Source organism: Elephantulus edwardii, unplaced genomic scaffold, assembly GCF_000299155.1.
Source record: "Elephantulus edwardii isolate Elephantulus edwardi_28Jun2011 unplaced genomic scaffold, EleEdw1.0 scaffold00053, whole genome shotgun sequence".
NCBI lineage: Eukaryota > Metazoa > Chordata > Mammalia > Macroscelidea > Macroscelididae > Elephantulus > Elephantulus edwardii.
The window spans coordinates 16,944,448-16,959,150 of record NW_006399803.1 but is presented as its reverse complement, the minus strand read 5'-3'; the positions used below and the strand labels follow the sequence as shown (position 1 = coordinate 16,959,150).

The 14,703-nt window shown below is 48.0% G+C and overlaps 1 protein-coding gene across 1 annotated transcript in view; it reads right to left on the bottom strand.

Moving 5' to 3' along the window:
- SETD7 (SET domain containing (lysine methyltransferase) 7) overlaps positions 1-1,152 on the bottom strand; it is a 61,444-nt gene extending 60,292 nt beyond the window's left edge. The window contains exon 1 of the mRNA XM_006887026.1: positions 951-1,152. Within this exon, the coding sequence (XP_006887088.1) occupies positions 951-990 (40 nt within the window). The 5' untranslated portion in view covers positions 991-1,152. The remainder of the gene's footprint in view (positions 1-950) is intronic.
- Positions 1,153-14,703: the final 13,551 nt, after the last annotated feature.

The following is a 14,703-nucleotide window of genomic DNA, read 5'->3' as shown; positions in this document are numbered from 1 at the left end:
TTTCAATATCCAACTGTTACAAAATCATAACATCTCCGGATACAAACAACGAGGTTGTATAACGTCCCCACCTCGGTTTTTTCCAGAACTAGCAAGAGGTGGAGAAACTCAGCAAAACAAAGTGGCGAGAAAGCCGGGGGAGGGGCGCCAGGCGAGAGGGCGGAGAAAACGCCACAGCAGAGCGGTGATATCACCCGCAGCCAACTGCACGGAACTGGGAAAGTTAAGTGTCACCCAGCAATTTCGGTCGGGGCTCGCGGCGCGCCTGCAGCGTGGCGGCGGCCCCGGGCGCGCGGCGGAGGGGGAGGCCGCGGCGGGACGGAGTTCACTCGGGGGCAGCACAGGCGCGGGCCGTCCGCCTCCCTGACTCTGCGCGTTCGAGCCCCGAGTCGGGATGGTAGTCCGCTGCTGGGCAATGATTTCATCTTCTCGCCGGAGCGGCCGTTGGTGCCCCGCTGCCACGTGCCTGCCTCTGGCCCAGTGCGCTGCGCCCGGGGGCCGACCCAGCGCGGTCGCGAGCACGGAGGCGAGAGCCAGGAAAAGGGCTGGCGGCAGAGAGAGGGGTTCGAGGCCGCCAAAGCAGGGGAGGGGGGGCTGCTATCAGACTGCTCCCAGGGGCTGCCGCCCTCTACCCCCCTAAAGGGGGGGAGGCCTGAGTGCGGGCAGGTTTCGCAACTCCGAGGGCGGATGCAGGCTGGGGCCGCGCGGGATGGATCGGCCGGATCCTCCCGGGGCCCCCGGCCCCGCCAAGCCCCACGCCCCGCCGCGCACTGCGTTCCCCCTGCGGCGTGGCCGTGGCCGCCTGGCCCCCGCCGGAGAGCCGCAGCCGGCCACCTGCCTCGGGGACAGTGGCGACCGCGGGGCCAGATGCCCTGCTGGCCGCCGCCCGCCACTCCTCCCGGCCCGAGCCCTCGGCGCCTTCGTTCCTGGCCCCCGAGAAATGCTAGTACCTTCCACCGCCTCCTCCACGATCTCGTCGTCGCTATCCATGGCGGCTGGGGACCCTGCCCGGCTCCGGGCCGCGCGGTGGCCTCCCGTCCCTCCCGGTGCTCCCGGCGGCTGAGTGAGCGCTGGGGCTGCGCCCTGCGAGTTTGGAGGAGGAGGAGGAAGAGGAGGAGCAGTCGGGGCTGGCTAGCACTGCCTCCCCCTACAGCCCTTTTAATTCCTTGGCCTTCAGCTGCTGCGGCAGCCGCCGTCGTTTCCGTCCTTCGCCCACAGGCCCCTCGCCCTCGAGGCTCGGGGGTGCCGCTGCGTCCACGCCGCGGCTGTAACTTTCTCCTGTAATACCCCGTCTTTGTTACGGAGCAGCTGATCCGCTGACATCACCCAGCGCCGGTGCGCTCCCTCCCTCGCTGATTGACAGTTCCCTGTCCCTTCCCAGAAGTGAGGTTCCTTAAAACCAAAGGCTCGTGGGGTCCACTCTTACTCTGCGTCCCACTCCACAAGCCCCCCGGGATCCCTCAAAGGTTTTTTCCTAAAAAAAAAAATGTATTTATTTTTGGTGTGATGGGGGTTTTGTGTGTGGTTTTTTTTTTTTTTTTCCTTTTGCGCAACTTGGCGAGCTCTGAGCGCGCCATGCGGTCCTGGGCATCGCGGGAGTCCTGCGGGCATTTCAGGCCACCGGGTATCTGCTTGTGGGGGCGCGTGATCTCCGGAGCTGCGCCAGTGGCAACTTGGAAGTCTCCCGTGGAGGGCCCGCGAGACCCCCTGGAGATCAGCCTCCGAAACGCTGAGGAAGCCAAGGGAGCGTTTCATGACGCTCTGCTGCCTTGACTTCCTCTCACCCTCGCCCCCACTTCACCCCGTTTGCTACCCGGAGCTGCACGAGTGCGGCGTGCACAGGAACGCTGATGTCCTCACGACCGCGTCTCACATCCGCCAGCCTATTTCCCAGACTCGAGGTGGTGCCCTCTGGTTCTGATTCCAGTGGATTGTAGGTCCCACCCTAGTGCTCCCCGTTCATACTCTTCCAGACCTCCGGAATTCTCCAGAACCAGGCAGGAAGCGAGCTGCTCGGAAGGCCCAGCAGTTCCCACTCACGGTTGTGGTGGTAATATTTAATGAAAGGTGCTAAAAAAGAAGGACCCCCTCATCCTGCGTGCACCACCCTTTCTCGCCCTCGCTCTCCCCTTTGTATGTGTGTATGTCTCTATGGGTGCCTAACGTCTCCCGCTGTCTCCGGGTTTCTCCAGGCGTCAGCCACTTTGCAGATTTGAGCATCTTTAAGTGGACCTAAAGCGCCGGGTTCTCAGCCCAGCTTCTTAGATGCTGCTGCCTCTTACAGGTGGCGTAAAGGGCGGCTGTAAATAGCGGTTAAATGGATGCAAATGTGCACAATGTTCCGTGGAATTACAGGGTGCCTTTCTGGACATCTGCCAGGCACAACGACTGCACGGTGGAAGGGGGTGCGCTGCAAGAGGGGAAGGGAAAGCAAAGAAAGTTGTTCCATTTTGTTTTCTGAGCGACGAATGAGACTTTGGGAATTCCAAAGTACTTCTCGCACTCAGGAGAGCAAGCCTTGCTTTTAGCTTTGTAACTGCCAAGCCAGGTTGCAGGCTTGTTTTAAAAACATTCAGTTTTCTGCAGTGAAGAGAATAATGCCAGGGACATTCTTCTCTGTACAAGGCCCGGAGTTCCAGCCCCTTTTGACTTTTAGACCAGGAGTGAGGAGGCCACAGCCCTGGTTCAGGCTCACTTCCAAAGGGCCCCGAGCCACCCCTGCCAGTCTGAATTCCTCCCTTTCCCAAACAAGAAGTTTAAATGCTTTATGAACCTTTCTGACTTAAGCTCTGCCACTCTGAGGTTCTCCAGAGTAGACTAGAACGGTCTAAGGTCCCCTCATTTAGACTTGAACTCTCAGAAATCCTCTAGCCAATGGTAGGCCCATTCTGAAATATCCCGGTGTAACCACTCTCAGGTTGTCTGGTTTATACCTCCTTGCGGTTTTCCAGTACAATATCTGGCTCCAAGTCCTGCAGAATAAGAATTCCTGCAGGGGAATGTATAAAAGAACTATTTCTGGTTACATCATTTGTGAACAAGAACCACAAAAACAAGATTTTATTTTAAAAGTGTTTACTGAGTGTAGTCACTCATTTTAAAAATTATATGCTATTTTTTCCATATTTTCATAATTTTGTACATCATCCTTTCCATTACCTATTACACAATGTAGAAAAACACACCAGAAATGCTTTTTCTTGCTCAGTTTTCAAGGGCGCCAAAGATGCTGAAGAAAAAAAAGCAACAAAAAATTAATTTCTTTATTCACAAAAGGGCAAGGTAGAGAGAGAGGAGGGTAGAGTTGGAAGAAATCTCCCCACATAGAGAAGCAGGTTTGTGGTGGGTGGGTGGGTGGTTGTGTATACATGTGTGTGTGAACTAGAGAAAGAGTGTGAGTGAGTGAGTGAGAGAGAGAGAGAAAGAGAGAGAGTGAGTGAGTCAGGTCACAAATAGCTTGCTCTTACCTGTAAGTTTAGAGAAACACTTCGTGGTGCTGTTTGCTTCCTCCAGCACTAACATCTAAACTACCAAATGTTCCCTTTACCATGAGGATATTCATAAATGTCCCAGCACAGCTCCCATCACTGAAGCAGACCTCCTCTGGATCTGTAAGTGGGAAAGGGCTTGACCAAGGTCTATCTGACACGGTGGTCAGTCACAGACTTCCCATATCTTCATGGGGAGCCAGCAGGAGTTGGGGCCCAGTCTCCTCTCCCACTTCCCACCCCTCATACCTGCTGGCTCTGGGCCCAGAGTTGAGGCAACATGTTTTTATAGCTTTTTTAAGACGCACTTGCGTTTTTGCAAGTTATTCTGTGTCTATTTTCAGGCTTCTTTAGATTGACGGATTCTTCTTATAGCCACAGATCCCAACATGGTGCCCGGTACAGAATGAGGGCAGAGTGTAGTCAGAGATGATTTTACTGACAGGATTTTACTGCTTTATATAAACAGTGGTGAGTCCTTCTCACAGGATCCTCTTCCTGTGTTTTGGCAAAGTGCGTTGTTTGAGCTCAAATCTGAAGGCATTTATGAGTTGCTCCACTTTCCCACATCTACTGGCCCCAAATCTGCTTCCATGGCATTCTTTCCCACAGTTGACTTCATTGAGAGCTCATTTCATAAACCTTCTTTCCACTTGGCTTGCCATCATTTCCCTCTGTCATACTCTGTCCCTAACCGATGTGGTCACAGGCTAGAAAATCAATAAATCTCTTAGTCACAAACAATGTGCAGTAACAGCAGCAGCAACAGCAGCCACATGGCTTAGCTTCCAACACTGGAAAATCCCAGTGTTCTCAAACAGTCCCCATCAGGAGGAAAGGGAACCTGCTTCCGGGACAGCCACCAGACTCTAGGCGTGCTTCTGGGACTTTCCTAAAAGGCTCTAGCTTAGCTCCCCTGCACTTAAAGATATACCCCTCTCCACGTAAGTGACAAAAGGAAGTTCCTCTTCCACTTGCTCAGCAAGCAGTCAGAATACTGAGTGGTTTTTATTCACTGTCCATGTCTTTCCTCGGAGAAGGCTGATGCTTACAAGACTGACTGATACAACCCTTGCAAGTTTTTTTGCAGCCTGGATATGTGCCTTCCTACAATGAGGTGAAACAATTCTGTCAGCTCATCACTATGCATGCTGCATGAATCACCAAAAAGCGAGTGGCTGTGGAACTCCTGCAGCGCTCACCAGCATTGGCTGTTGCTGGCTCTTCCATCCTGCCATGCTGACAGGGCTCACAGAGCCTGAACAGATGTCTGGGTCACCTGTATGTGGTCCTGAGGTGACAGGAAGTCTCTAAGACCTTAGCATGGAGGAGTTTCAGGCACCTTTCTACGGTTTCCCTAGTGGTTGATGCTTGGCTACTAATTGTATGGTGGTGATTAGAAGCCGCAAGCTGCTCTGTGGGAGAAAGATGTGACAGGCAGCTTTTTTTCTGGGATTGGCAGCCTTTGACACTCTATAGAGCAGTTCCTTCTGTCTTGTAAGGTGCTTATGAGTTAAAAAAATTAAATCTATTTGAAGTCAATACTTTTGGGGTTCCTCCTCCCTTTTTTCCCTTTAAGGTCTCTCAGGAATTCCTGGATATTGCAAACTATTAAGCACTTTCCTATTAACAGAAAGGTCGAAAGTTTGGGTTGACCCTAGGTCCCCGGTAATCTACTCCCTAACAATCAGCCTTCGGAAACTCCATGAAGATAGGTCACCTTAATCTCCATGTAGGATTGCCATGAGTAGGGGTCAACTTGATGGCAGTTTGGTTTTGTTTTAGACATTTTTAGGGGCTACTCTAGATGTCCCAGAAATTTGATGATATTCCTGTACTTTGGCTTGTACAGACCTCTGACGGAAGAACTGAATGTGTGAAGGAACTCTTAAATAATTGTGAAATCTTTCTTTAACTCTCTTCATGCCTAATCACTCTTTATCCTACCTAACTCTACAATTTGATTCCATTTTCATCTTCTCTGCTTTGGTTCCACCAAGGTTATCTGTGTAGCTGGCCAATTATGCTCTCAGGGCTTAATTTTCCCCCATGTAAAGGAGGTGTTTGGGATTCATCATTTCCAGGCTCAGCCCTTCTCTGTCTACCTTTCCTAGAGCAAAGCTAAATAGAGCATAAAGAGCCCCAGCTAAACATACAGAGAGCAAAGGGGATGAAGCAAAGGCACCTTGACAGACAGTGTGCAGGCCGCCTCCGTGTCATCCTTATGACACTGGGTTTTTTTGGATCTTTATCTTGACTTTGGGAAGAGAGGCGTGGGCATTTTGAGAGAATTGAGGTCCTTAGGTCCTGAAATCACTGAGTCACTAATCCGGTGGCTAACTGTGTTAGTGACTACTGCAGAAGCCAGAAGGAGGGGCCGAGAGAGGAGCAGTGAGAAGGGTGTGGGGGAGGAGATGTGGATGAAAGGGAAACGTTTACTGCATGTGGAGCCCAGAGAGGAGCAGCAAAGGAACATCAAGGGCAGCAAATAAAGATACTGGAGCAGAGAAAGAGATGGAGAACATTCTTTCTGCTGGAAATAGACGTGACTGCAGTTGGGATGAGGATGCACGAATTCAGGCTGACCTGATTCCAGCAACAGGAAGTGCAGGAGGGAGAGGACAGGATAACCTGACCTGAGGAAGTGAATTAAATAACAGACATGACAAGACACCACAGTTGCCATGGTATTAAAAGAAATACTTGACAAGCACATTAAGTTTCTTCTTTCTCCTTTGCTTGATTCTTATTTTTGCAACACGGTAATGCTATTGCAGTATACTCAGTACACTGTGATTAGACCTTCTGGGACTTGAGGAGGGAAAATGCAGCCTACATGACCCTGTTTGTGCAGTGTCTGGGAGAATGGCCTTCACAACGTGCCTGGTTCTTTTGCTTTTTTTGCGTTATAAGATACCCAGGCTAGAGATTTGTGCTGCTGACCTTTGGTGGCGCCTCTCAGGTGGTTTGAATCCACCAGCTGCTCCTTGGGAGAAAGAGGAGCATTCTCCTGTGCGATTTACAGACTCTCTGGAGAGTCAGAGATGAGTTGGTTCCAACTCAATGAGTTTGTGAATTGGATTTGGAAAAGTGGCTTAGTGACATTAAGGAAAAGAAAAGAAAAAAACAATTGAAAATAGTTTTCAATCAGGCAAATGCTTTAGAATTACTTTAGAAAAACCAGCATTGTTAGGTGCTGTCCAGCCAGCCCCAACTTAAAGAAATTGTGGAGTTTATAATTCAAATGACTTTCCTAGCCATTGTATTTGACTTTGTCATGTGGTTGGACTGGATCCAATTAGGGTGGGCTAGCCTATCCACAAGGGGATTGATTGGCTCATCTCATCAACCCACAAAGCGATTGGCTAGTCTCACCTATCCACAAGGGGATTGGCTAGACTCGCCTACCCACAAGGGGGTTGGCTAGCCTCACCATTAAGTCCAGTGGATCCAGCAGCAGAGAAAGTCTCTTTCACCACCAGTGAGGGGGAAAGTAGACATATTGTGGACATCCTTCAGGACCAGACATTCTTGCATGAACTAGACGTAATAGCAACCGTGCTAGCTAGATTTATAGCAGCAGCAGCCATGGGTGAAGCAGAGAGCCAACATGAGAAAGGGCTGACTTTGAAACTGCTATCCCCCACAGACAGAACCAAAGCTAAACGAAGAGCCTTTACCTAAGTTGGTTGGACAACAGGGGTGGGGAAGGGAAATCAATAATGGCAGGACTGGGTCATTGCATACTCTTTTGTGCATACAAGTTGAATGGTTCAGTGTTTCCAGTGAATTTATTTACCACAAACATCATAACACAGATAATTCAAGGCCCGTGTCCTGACCTTCAGTCAAACAGTTTTTGATGTTGAAGGGAACTTGCCTTCTAAATGGACTCACATTAATCAGGCTCCTAGATACTGATGTTTATACCAAAATTATGACCTACAGACCAGAATACTCATATCGTCATGTTAAACACAGTCTCTGAAGAGAAATACACTTGAGAAAACAAATTCTACCCCAAGTGTACCTCATAGGTCTAGAAATGGAATAAATTAAGTTAGCCATGTGATCCCAAGAAGAATTCTTTTTTTTTTTCAAAGTTGCTGTAATACTTTATTCCTTTTTTAAAATATTTTTTTTATTGGGAAGAACATATTAGGGGTACAAGGAGGTGAGGGTTGGGGGCAGAAGGGTGAGGATGGGCCAGGATGCAGTTGCAGAGCTGTACAGTTTGGTCGGTTGAGGGAGCAGGTGAAGGAAATGATGAGGGTCCAGACTACAGAGGAATGACAAGCATTTTCCAATAGTAATTAAACCAACTGTCTTATTGATTTGGGAATTGGATGCCGACTCTCTGGCTTCTTCATGCTGAACAGGGGCGTAGATGTAAAGGGGGGAAGGGAGGACGCTTTATCACCTTACTGGTGGTCTTGGGTTACAGCTGCTTGCCTTCTTGCTCTGTTAGAAGATATTTTCCTGTCATTTGCTCCCCTCTGGACTGCAAAGTGTTTTCCCAGGTGGGTCCAGTGGGGATGGCTGGTTGAACCCAGAGGCTCCATCCTCCTTTGCTTCCTTAGCTGTCAGTTGTATTTCCTTTTTGTCACTCGCACTGGGTTCAGGGTCAATTCTGGAGTAAAACTCAGAGTTAAGGTTACCTATAGGAAAGGGAGCAAACCTAGAGAGAACAAACTTGTGAGTTACAAATAGAAGGGCTTTGAGGGTGTTGCTTTCAGGTTTACTGGGGGGGAGGGTGGCAGAAGGTGGCCTAGGTAACATTCTCTGGATACCCTAGGCATTCTTTTTTTTTTCTTCTCCTTCCCCACCCCGGGGGCACAATCTGGGGACTAGGAGCTCACCCTGAGGGCCGCGACGGCTCGCCCCGAGCCAGGGGCCAAGCGCAGCCCGCCCCGGGCAGAAGGCCACAACAGCTCGCCCCGGGCAGAGGGCCGAGGGCAGCCCGCCCCGGGCAGAGGGCCGCGATGGCTCACCCTGAGCCGGGGGCCGAGGGCAGCCCGCCCTGGGCAGAGGGCCACGACGGCTCATCCCAGGCAGGGGGCCGAGGGCAACCCACCCTGGGCAGAGGGCTGCGACGGCTCGCCCCAAGCCGGAGGCCGAGGGCAGCCCGCCCTGGGCAGAGGGCCGCGACGGCTCGCCCTGGGCAGGGGGCCAAGGGCAGCCCATCCCAAGCAGGGCAACACCCCCCAGGAGCTGGCTGGTATACTCCCCCTCCAATTGCCCCTACCCCAGTCTGGTCCCATCGCCTGACTGAGGACTCTGTGGTCAGGGATAGTGTTTCCAATTCCAGCACTGCCACTTACCCCCCCCCCCCCATAAGTGGTCATACTATATTTTGAAGTAAGTGTCACTGCCCTCCCCCTTTATATATGATAAAGGGAACCTGAGAATTGTGAACAGATTCCCCCCAGGTCTAACCATCTTTTGGCAGAAGCATTCAACAGAACAAAATATGTGGTGCATTTTGGATGGCAGTCCTCTTGTGCATGCTGCCACTGTTAAGGTCATCAGACTCACAGTGAGTTTCAGCAATCCATTGCATAGGTAATCGTCCTCTTTGGTCTGTCCAATGCATAGGTAATTGTCCTCTTTGGCCTTTCCAATGCATAGCTAATCATCCTCTTTGGCCTTTCCAATGCATAGGTAATCATCTTCTTTGGCCCATTTCTCCTTGGGAATCCTTGAATTCCTGTTGTTGAGCTTCAATCTTCACTGAGGGCCAGTCATCAACTGTTTAAGTGTTCAATTATCAATAAGCCGAAGTCTGTGGAAGGCCATAATGGCCCTGCTTTAAGTGGTTCGCTACTACCGCAGCTCACCACACTGTCTCTGCCTCTGCCGCCATCTTGGATCTCCAAGAAGAATTCTTTTGACACCATGTTTTGAAATCATAAAGCTGTCTACCTATCTCACCTTCCCCACCCTTGCATACATAGCCTGGCCAGCTGCAGAGATTTGAGGCTCATTCTTTTCTATGCTCTAGTTTCCGGTGGCTTAGTGGTAAGGAGTTACACTGCCAACCCAAAGGCATGCGGCTTGAATCTACCAGCTGCTCTGTAGGAGAAAGATGGACAATGTCTTTCTGTGCAGTTTAGAGTCTCTGAAAAACAATTAGAAGGTCATCTATGAGTTGGTTCTGACTTGATAGTACTTAACAACAAGTCTCTTCAAGGGTAGCTCTAGTGGCCTCGTGGGCAAGGAGTTGCACTACCAACCCGAAAACAGGCAGTGGGAGTCCATCAGCTTGTCTCGTGGAGGAAGATGGTCAATCTCCTCTTTGGTAGTTACAGTCCCTGAAAATCCACTGGAGGGTCAACTATGAGCCGGTTCCAACTCAATGACCATGAGCTATTTGAGTGTCTTCAGATGAATTTTCTGCACACAGCATACTGTCTAGTCGACTAAGCGAATTTACCTCTTAGAAGTCAAAATTGCATTTTATGTCTACCTTCCTGCTGTTACAATCAGGTCGAGTTGATGGTTATTTGGGGTAGCCTCAAATTCTCCAGTCACAAACGTAGTCACTGTCTTGTAGTGTCAGCTTACTCAACAACAAAGGCCACCATGTGATTCATTACTAATCTGTAGTGAACAATTGCATGTGTTTTCACCACATTAAAAAAAATCAGCTTCTAAGTATGACTGGTATCGGTCTCTCTCCAAAACTCATAGAACTTTCCTGCAGAATCAAAGCCGCTTTTCAAATTTCTGAAAGAGACAGCAGACCCACACAACAAGGTAAGCATGGGCCTGCTTGTGGTTTCTTACAATCAGTAGTGAACGCTTTCACATGGGCTTTACCATAAAAGCATGTAAAAGTGTTCCCTACAAATTAGTAAGCAAACACAAGTATGCCAGAGTACTTTATTTATGTGATAATCAGTCTCTAGTGTCTCTTACTGAATTCTAATAAAATCCATTGCATGTGTGCAGGTATTGATAGATGAACTGAGGGCACCTTGGTGCCCAGATCTTGGAGCAGTGCCTCTTTTTCTCTTCACAGGGTGCCATCTGAGGCCTAGCCTGCTTTAGAATGCCATGCCCATTAGATAAATGAGAATTTATATTGTAACAAAGTTGTCTGTATTTTTCTGAATATTTAACTCAACAATATTTTCTTCTATGGGAGAGTGGAGAGGTTGACCTATTGCTCTGAAGACTTCAAACCAAGCCAAACCCACTGTTATTGAGTCAGTTCTGACTCATAGTGACCCATAATTGGATTTCTGAAGCTATAAATCTTTACAGAAGGAGACTAATAATGTCTCCCACAGTGCAGCTGGTGAATCCAAGCCATCAAACTTTCTGGTTAGCAGTACAATATGTAATGCAAATTCGACCTTCTATATGTAGCACTCACATTCTATAATGCATTTTAGCATTATAGTCCATATAAGAATCTTTGAGTTTTAATTAACCATCCAGAAATAAATGTATTTGCATGGCCTTGTAAATATGTCACAAGGACAGAGTGATCAAATATTCTGTGACCCTGGGCACTAAAATTACCCCTGTGATTTATAGGCAGGTGCACCCAGAGGGGCTTGGTGTGAAGTCACCCTGTGGGGGTGCACTTTACAGGGGGCCTACCTATAATCTCCTTGCATGGGCAATGTCCTTATAGGTTATTTAAGTTTTTATTAATTCTCCTTGCTTAATCCATATATCACTTCCTTGGGAAAGAGGATGTGACCAGCCTTCTGGAATATATTTTATACAAATTTCAAGAACCCTGCTCTAGTGGTAAGCAGCTATGCTGGAATTTCAAAGGCATCCAGTTCAAATCCACCAGAAGCTTTACAGGAGAAAGGTGACCTGTCTCCTCCCGTGAGGTTAATCGCCTTTTAAGACCTGCTGGAGGATGAGCTGCGGATTAGTTCTGACTTGATGGACCCAACAACAGCCCAGATGCAATCAGCGTGCTCCTTAGAGGCAAGGAGGGTGAAACTTTATCTCACAGAGTTGGGCATGTTGTTGGAAGGGACTATGGAAAAGGACATCGGGCTTGGAAAAGAGGAGGGTTCGCAAAGGAGGGGAACACGCTCAACAAGAAATTTTGACATCGTAAGTGTCAGAGTGAGCTCAAGTGATGATAATAATTGCACAGGATAGGGCAGGGTTCAGCAGTCTTTCATAGGGTCACTATGAGTTTCATTCAACTCGAGGGCACCTAACAACAAAAGCTCAACTGTGCCTGTGCTCAAGGCAAAGCAATACCCAGTTGCCATCTAGTCAACCTCAACTCCTGCTTACCCCGTAGGTGTCAGAGTGGCACTGGGTGCTCTGTAGGATTTTTAATGGCTAATTTTTCAGAAGGCGGTCATGAGGCCTTTTTTTTTTATTCTGAAGGGTCTCAAGATAGACTGGAACCTCCAGTCTTTCCATTTGCACCAGGCTGTATTAACCATTTGCAGTATCCCTAGACTCGAGGCCTTGAGATAGAACACAGAGGAAGTTATCCTGTGATCCCTTAAAATGGAAACCCTCAGTGAAGCCAAATGTCAGCTGAGCAGAACTGTGGTAAGGACAGGTCTTTTGTAAGCCAGGAGTATTTCTTCCCAGCTTAATAGGCAGACGTCTCAAGTCTGGAGTGAGCATGTGATAGTTCTTCAACAGGAAGAGTAGCTTGTTTCTTGACTTGACTGTCAAATGTCAGGCCTTCTCCACATTGACAGTGCTCCATTCTCTGAACTGACCTCCCTGTCATTGTCTACCTATGCAGGGCACTTTGTGATGAAAGCTTCCAACTTCAAGCAGGTGATAGTTCAAAAGGAGCTTGGGTGGTGCAGTGGTCAGCATTTGACTGCTGAGCAAAAGACTGGTAGCTCAAACCACCATTTCTCTGCAGGAGAATAAAGTTTTCAGCCTTGGAAGCTCAGTGACGCAGTTCTACTCTGTCGTATAGGATGACTGTGAGTGAAAAGTCAAGTCCGCAGCAATGGATGTAGCCGGTAGAATTCTATACTTCCATGAAGACCAGAGTTCAATTCCCAGCTAATGCTTCTCAGGTGCAGTCACCACTCATCTGCCAGAGGAGGTTTGCATGTTCCTGATGCTGAGCAGATTCTAGTGGAGGTTCCAGTCTAAGGTGGACTAAGGAGAAGGGCCTTGTGATCCATTTTCAGAAACTCTGTGGATGGTAACGGCTTGATGGGCAGCCCCAGAGGATGATGAGGATGGTCCTGGATGGGGCAGCATTTCGGCCAACTGGACATAACCTCACCATGAATCGGAGGCCCGCTCATTACAGCTTACACCAACAGATTCATTTCATTCTTCGTTGTAGAGAAGAAGAAGGAGAAGGAGGTAGGTGGAAGGTAGTAATCTTTCCCTTGCAAACCTATACAAGGCTTGGAATATTTGCTTCTACCAAAATCCAAAACCTAAACTCACTGCTGGAGTCAATTGTCATGGTGACCCTTTGCTGAGTTTTCCAGGCAGTGAATCTTTATAAGAGGAAGCTGCCCATCTTTCTCCTGTGAAGCAGCTGGTGGGTGCAAAAAGCTGTTGACCTCTTTATTAACAGCTCAAGACATAAAATACTATACAACCAGAGCTAATCCTCCTCAATACTTCAAAATCGTTCCTCTGAATATGTGTTTTGAGAATTTGTGGCTTATACAGATTTGTCCTGTTTGTGGGCTCATTTTCCTGTAGGGGACTTGCTTGCTGTATGCCTTTCTAGTATTTGGTGAGCTTTATTTTTTTAAATAGAGGGCAGTTTGGCTTCTTATTTGTATTCACAATAAACCCCCAAATCATAGAAGTTTAATGACTTGTCCAGGGTCATAAAATTAGTACATAGCCAAATGAGGCTTAAATCAAGGGCTTTCAACACACCTCAGAGATAAGAATGAGACCTCTCAGAATTTTGGCATAGAAATGAGAACAGTTTACTGTGTTCTAGAAGCTTGATTCTCACAATCTTATTGAGTCTTAAAAATAGCAAAATGGAAGTTGTTGCTGGGTGCCATGGAGCTGATTGTGACTGAGAGCAGCCAATGAACCAAAGCTCTGCACCTTTCACTGCACTGCAACATCCTCATGGTCATTGCCATGCCCATTATTACAGTCTCTGTGTCAGTTTTTCTTGTTGAGAGTCTTCCCCCTCATTCTCAGACCTTTCCCAGCGTGATGTCTTTTTCCAAGGACTGGCCCCTCCTGGTAACATGCCTAACGTATGTGGGACAGAGTTTCACCATCCTTACTTCCAAGACTCTGAGCTTAAATAACTTATCTAAGGTCACATGACCTAAGAGGGAGGGTTAGGAGCCATATCTGTTCATTCACAAAGAGGCATGTAGAGATGGAAAGGGAATTAACAGGGCAGTTGAGGCCAAGCAATTCTAGAAGATAGTTGGAGAAAGGGAAAGTTCTTGAAGAATGTCTACATCCGTTTTCATGGTGCCATACAATAGAGACTTTTGCCATGTTTTTGTTGTCTAGGACTGAGATGTGCCTGATCTAAGTCATGTTATTTTCAACTGCTTCCTATCTATCTGAAAGTTGAACAGTAAATAAGGATGATAAAAGAAGACCTTAGGCCTTTGAATTATAGTGTTGGTGAAGAATATGGACTATCTCATGGAGTGTCAAATGAACAAATGAGTCTGTTCTGGAGAAAGTGCGACCAGGCTGCTCCTTAGAGGTAAAGATGGTGAAACTTCATCTCACATACTTTGGATATGTTGTCAGGAAGGGCGGGCCAGTCTTTAGGAGAAGATAATCATTCTGGAAAAGATAGAAGGTCAGAGAAATAATGGAAGACCTTCAACAAGATGGATTGATGCAGTAATTTTAATAATAGGCATGTGCATGTCAGAGATGGTGAGGTTGGCACAGGATAGAGGAGGCTTCAGATCTGTTGTTTATAGTGTAGGTATGTGTCGTAGTGGACTTGACATCGAGTGGAGCATAGCGACTCTTTGAAAAGACCTAAAGACCTTTCCATAATTGTCATCGTTTCTCCAAGTTCATAGAGTTTCCATAGGCATGTAGTTTAGGAAGTGGATGCCACTCCTGCTTCCAAACCTATTTTACAGCTGGGAGCTCCACCAAATACTGTCCACATTGGGAAACCATTCTGGTATTTGAAACCCCAACGGCACAAGGTTCAGCATCACAGAAAACCCAGATTACCTCAGCACAGAAAATTGACAAAGAGAGATATGCAAAGTAGAAGAATGTTCTTCCAAAT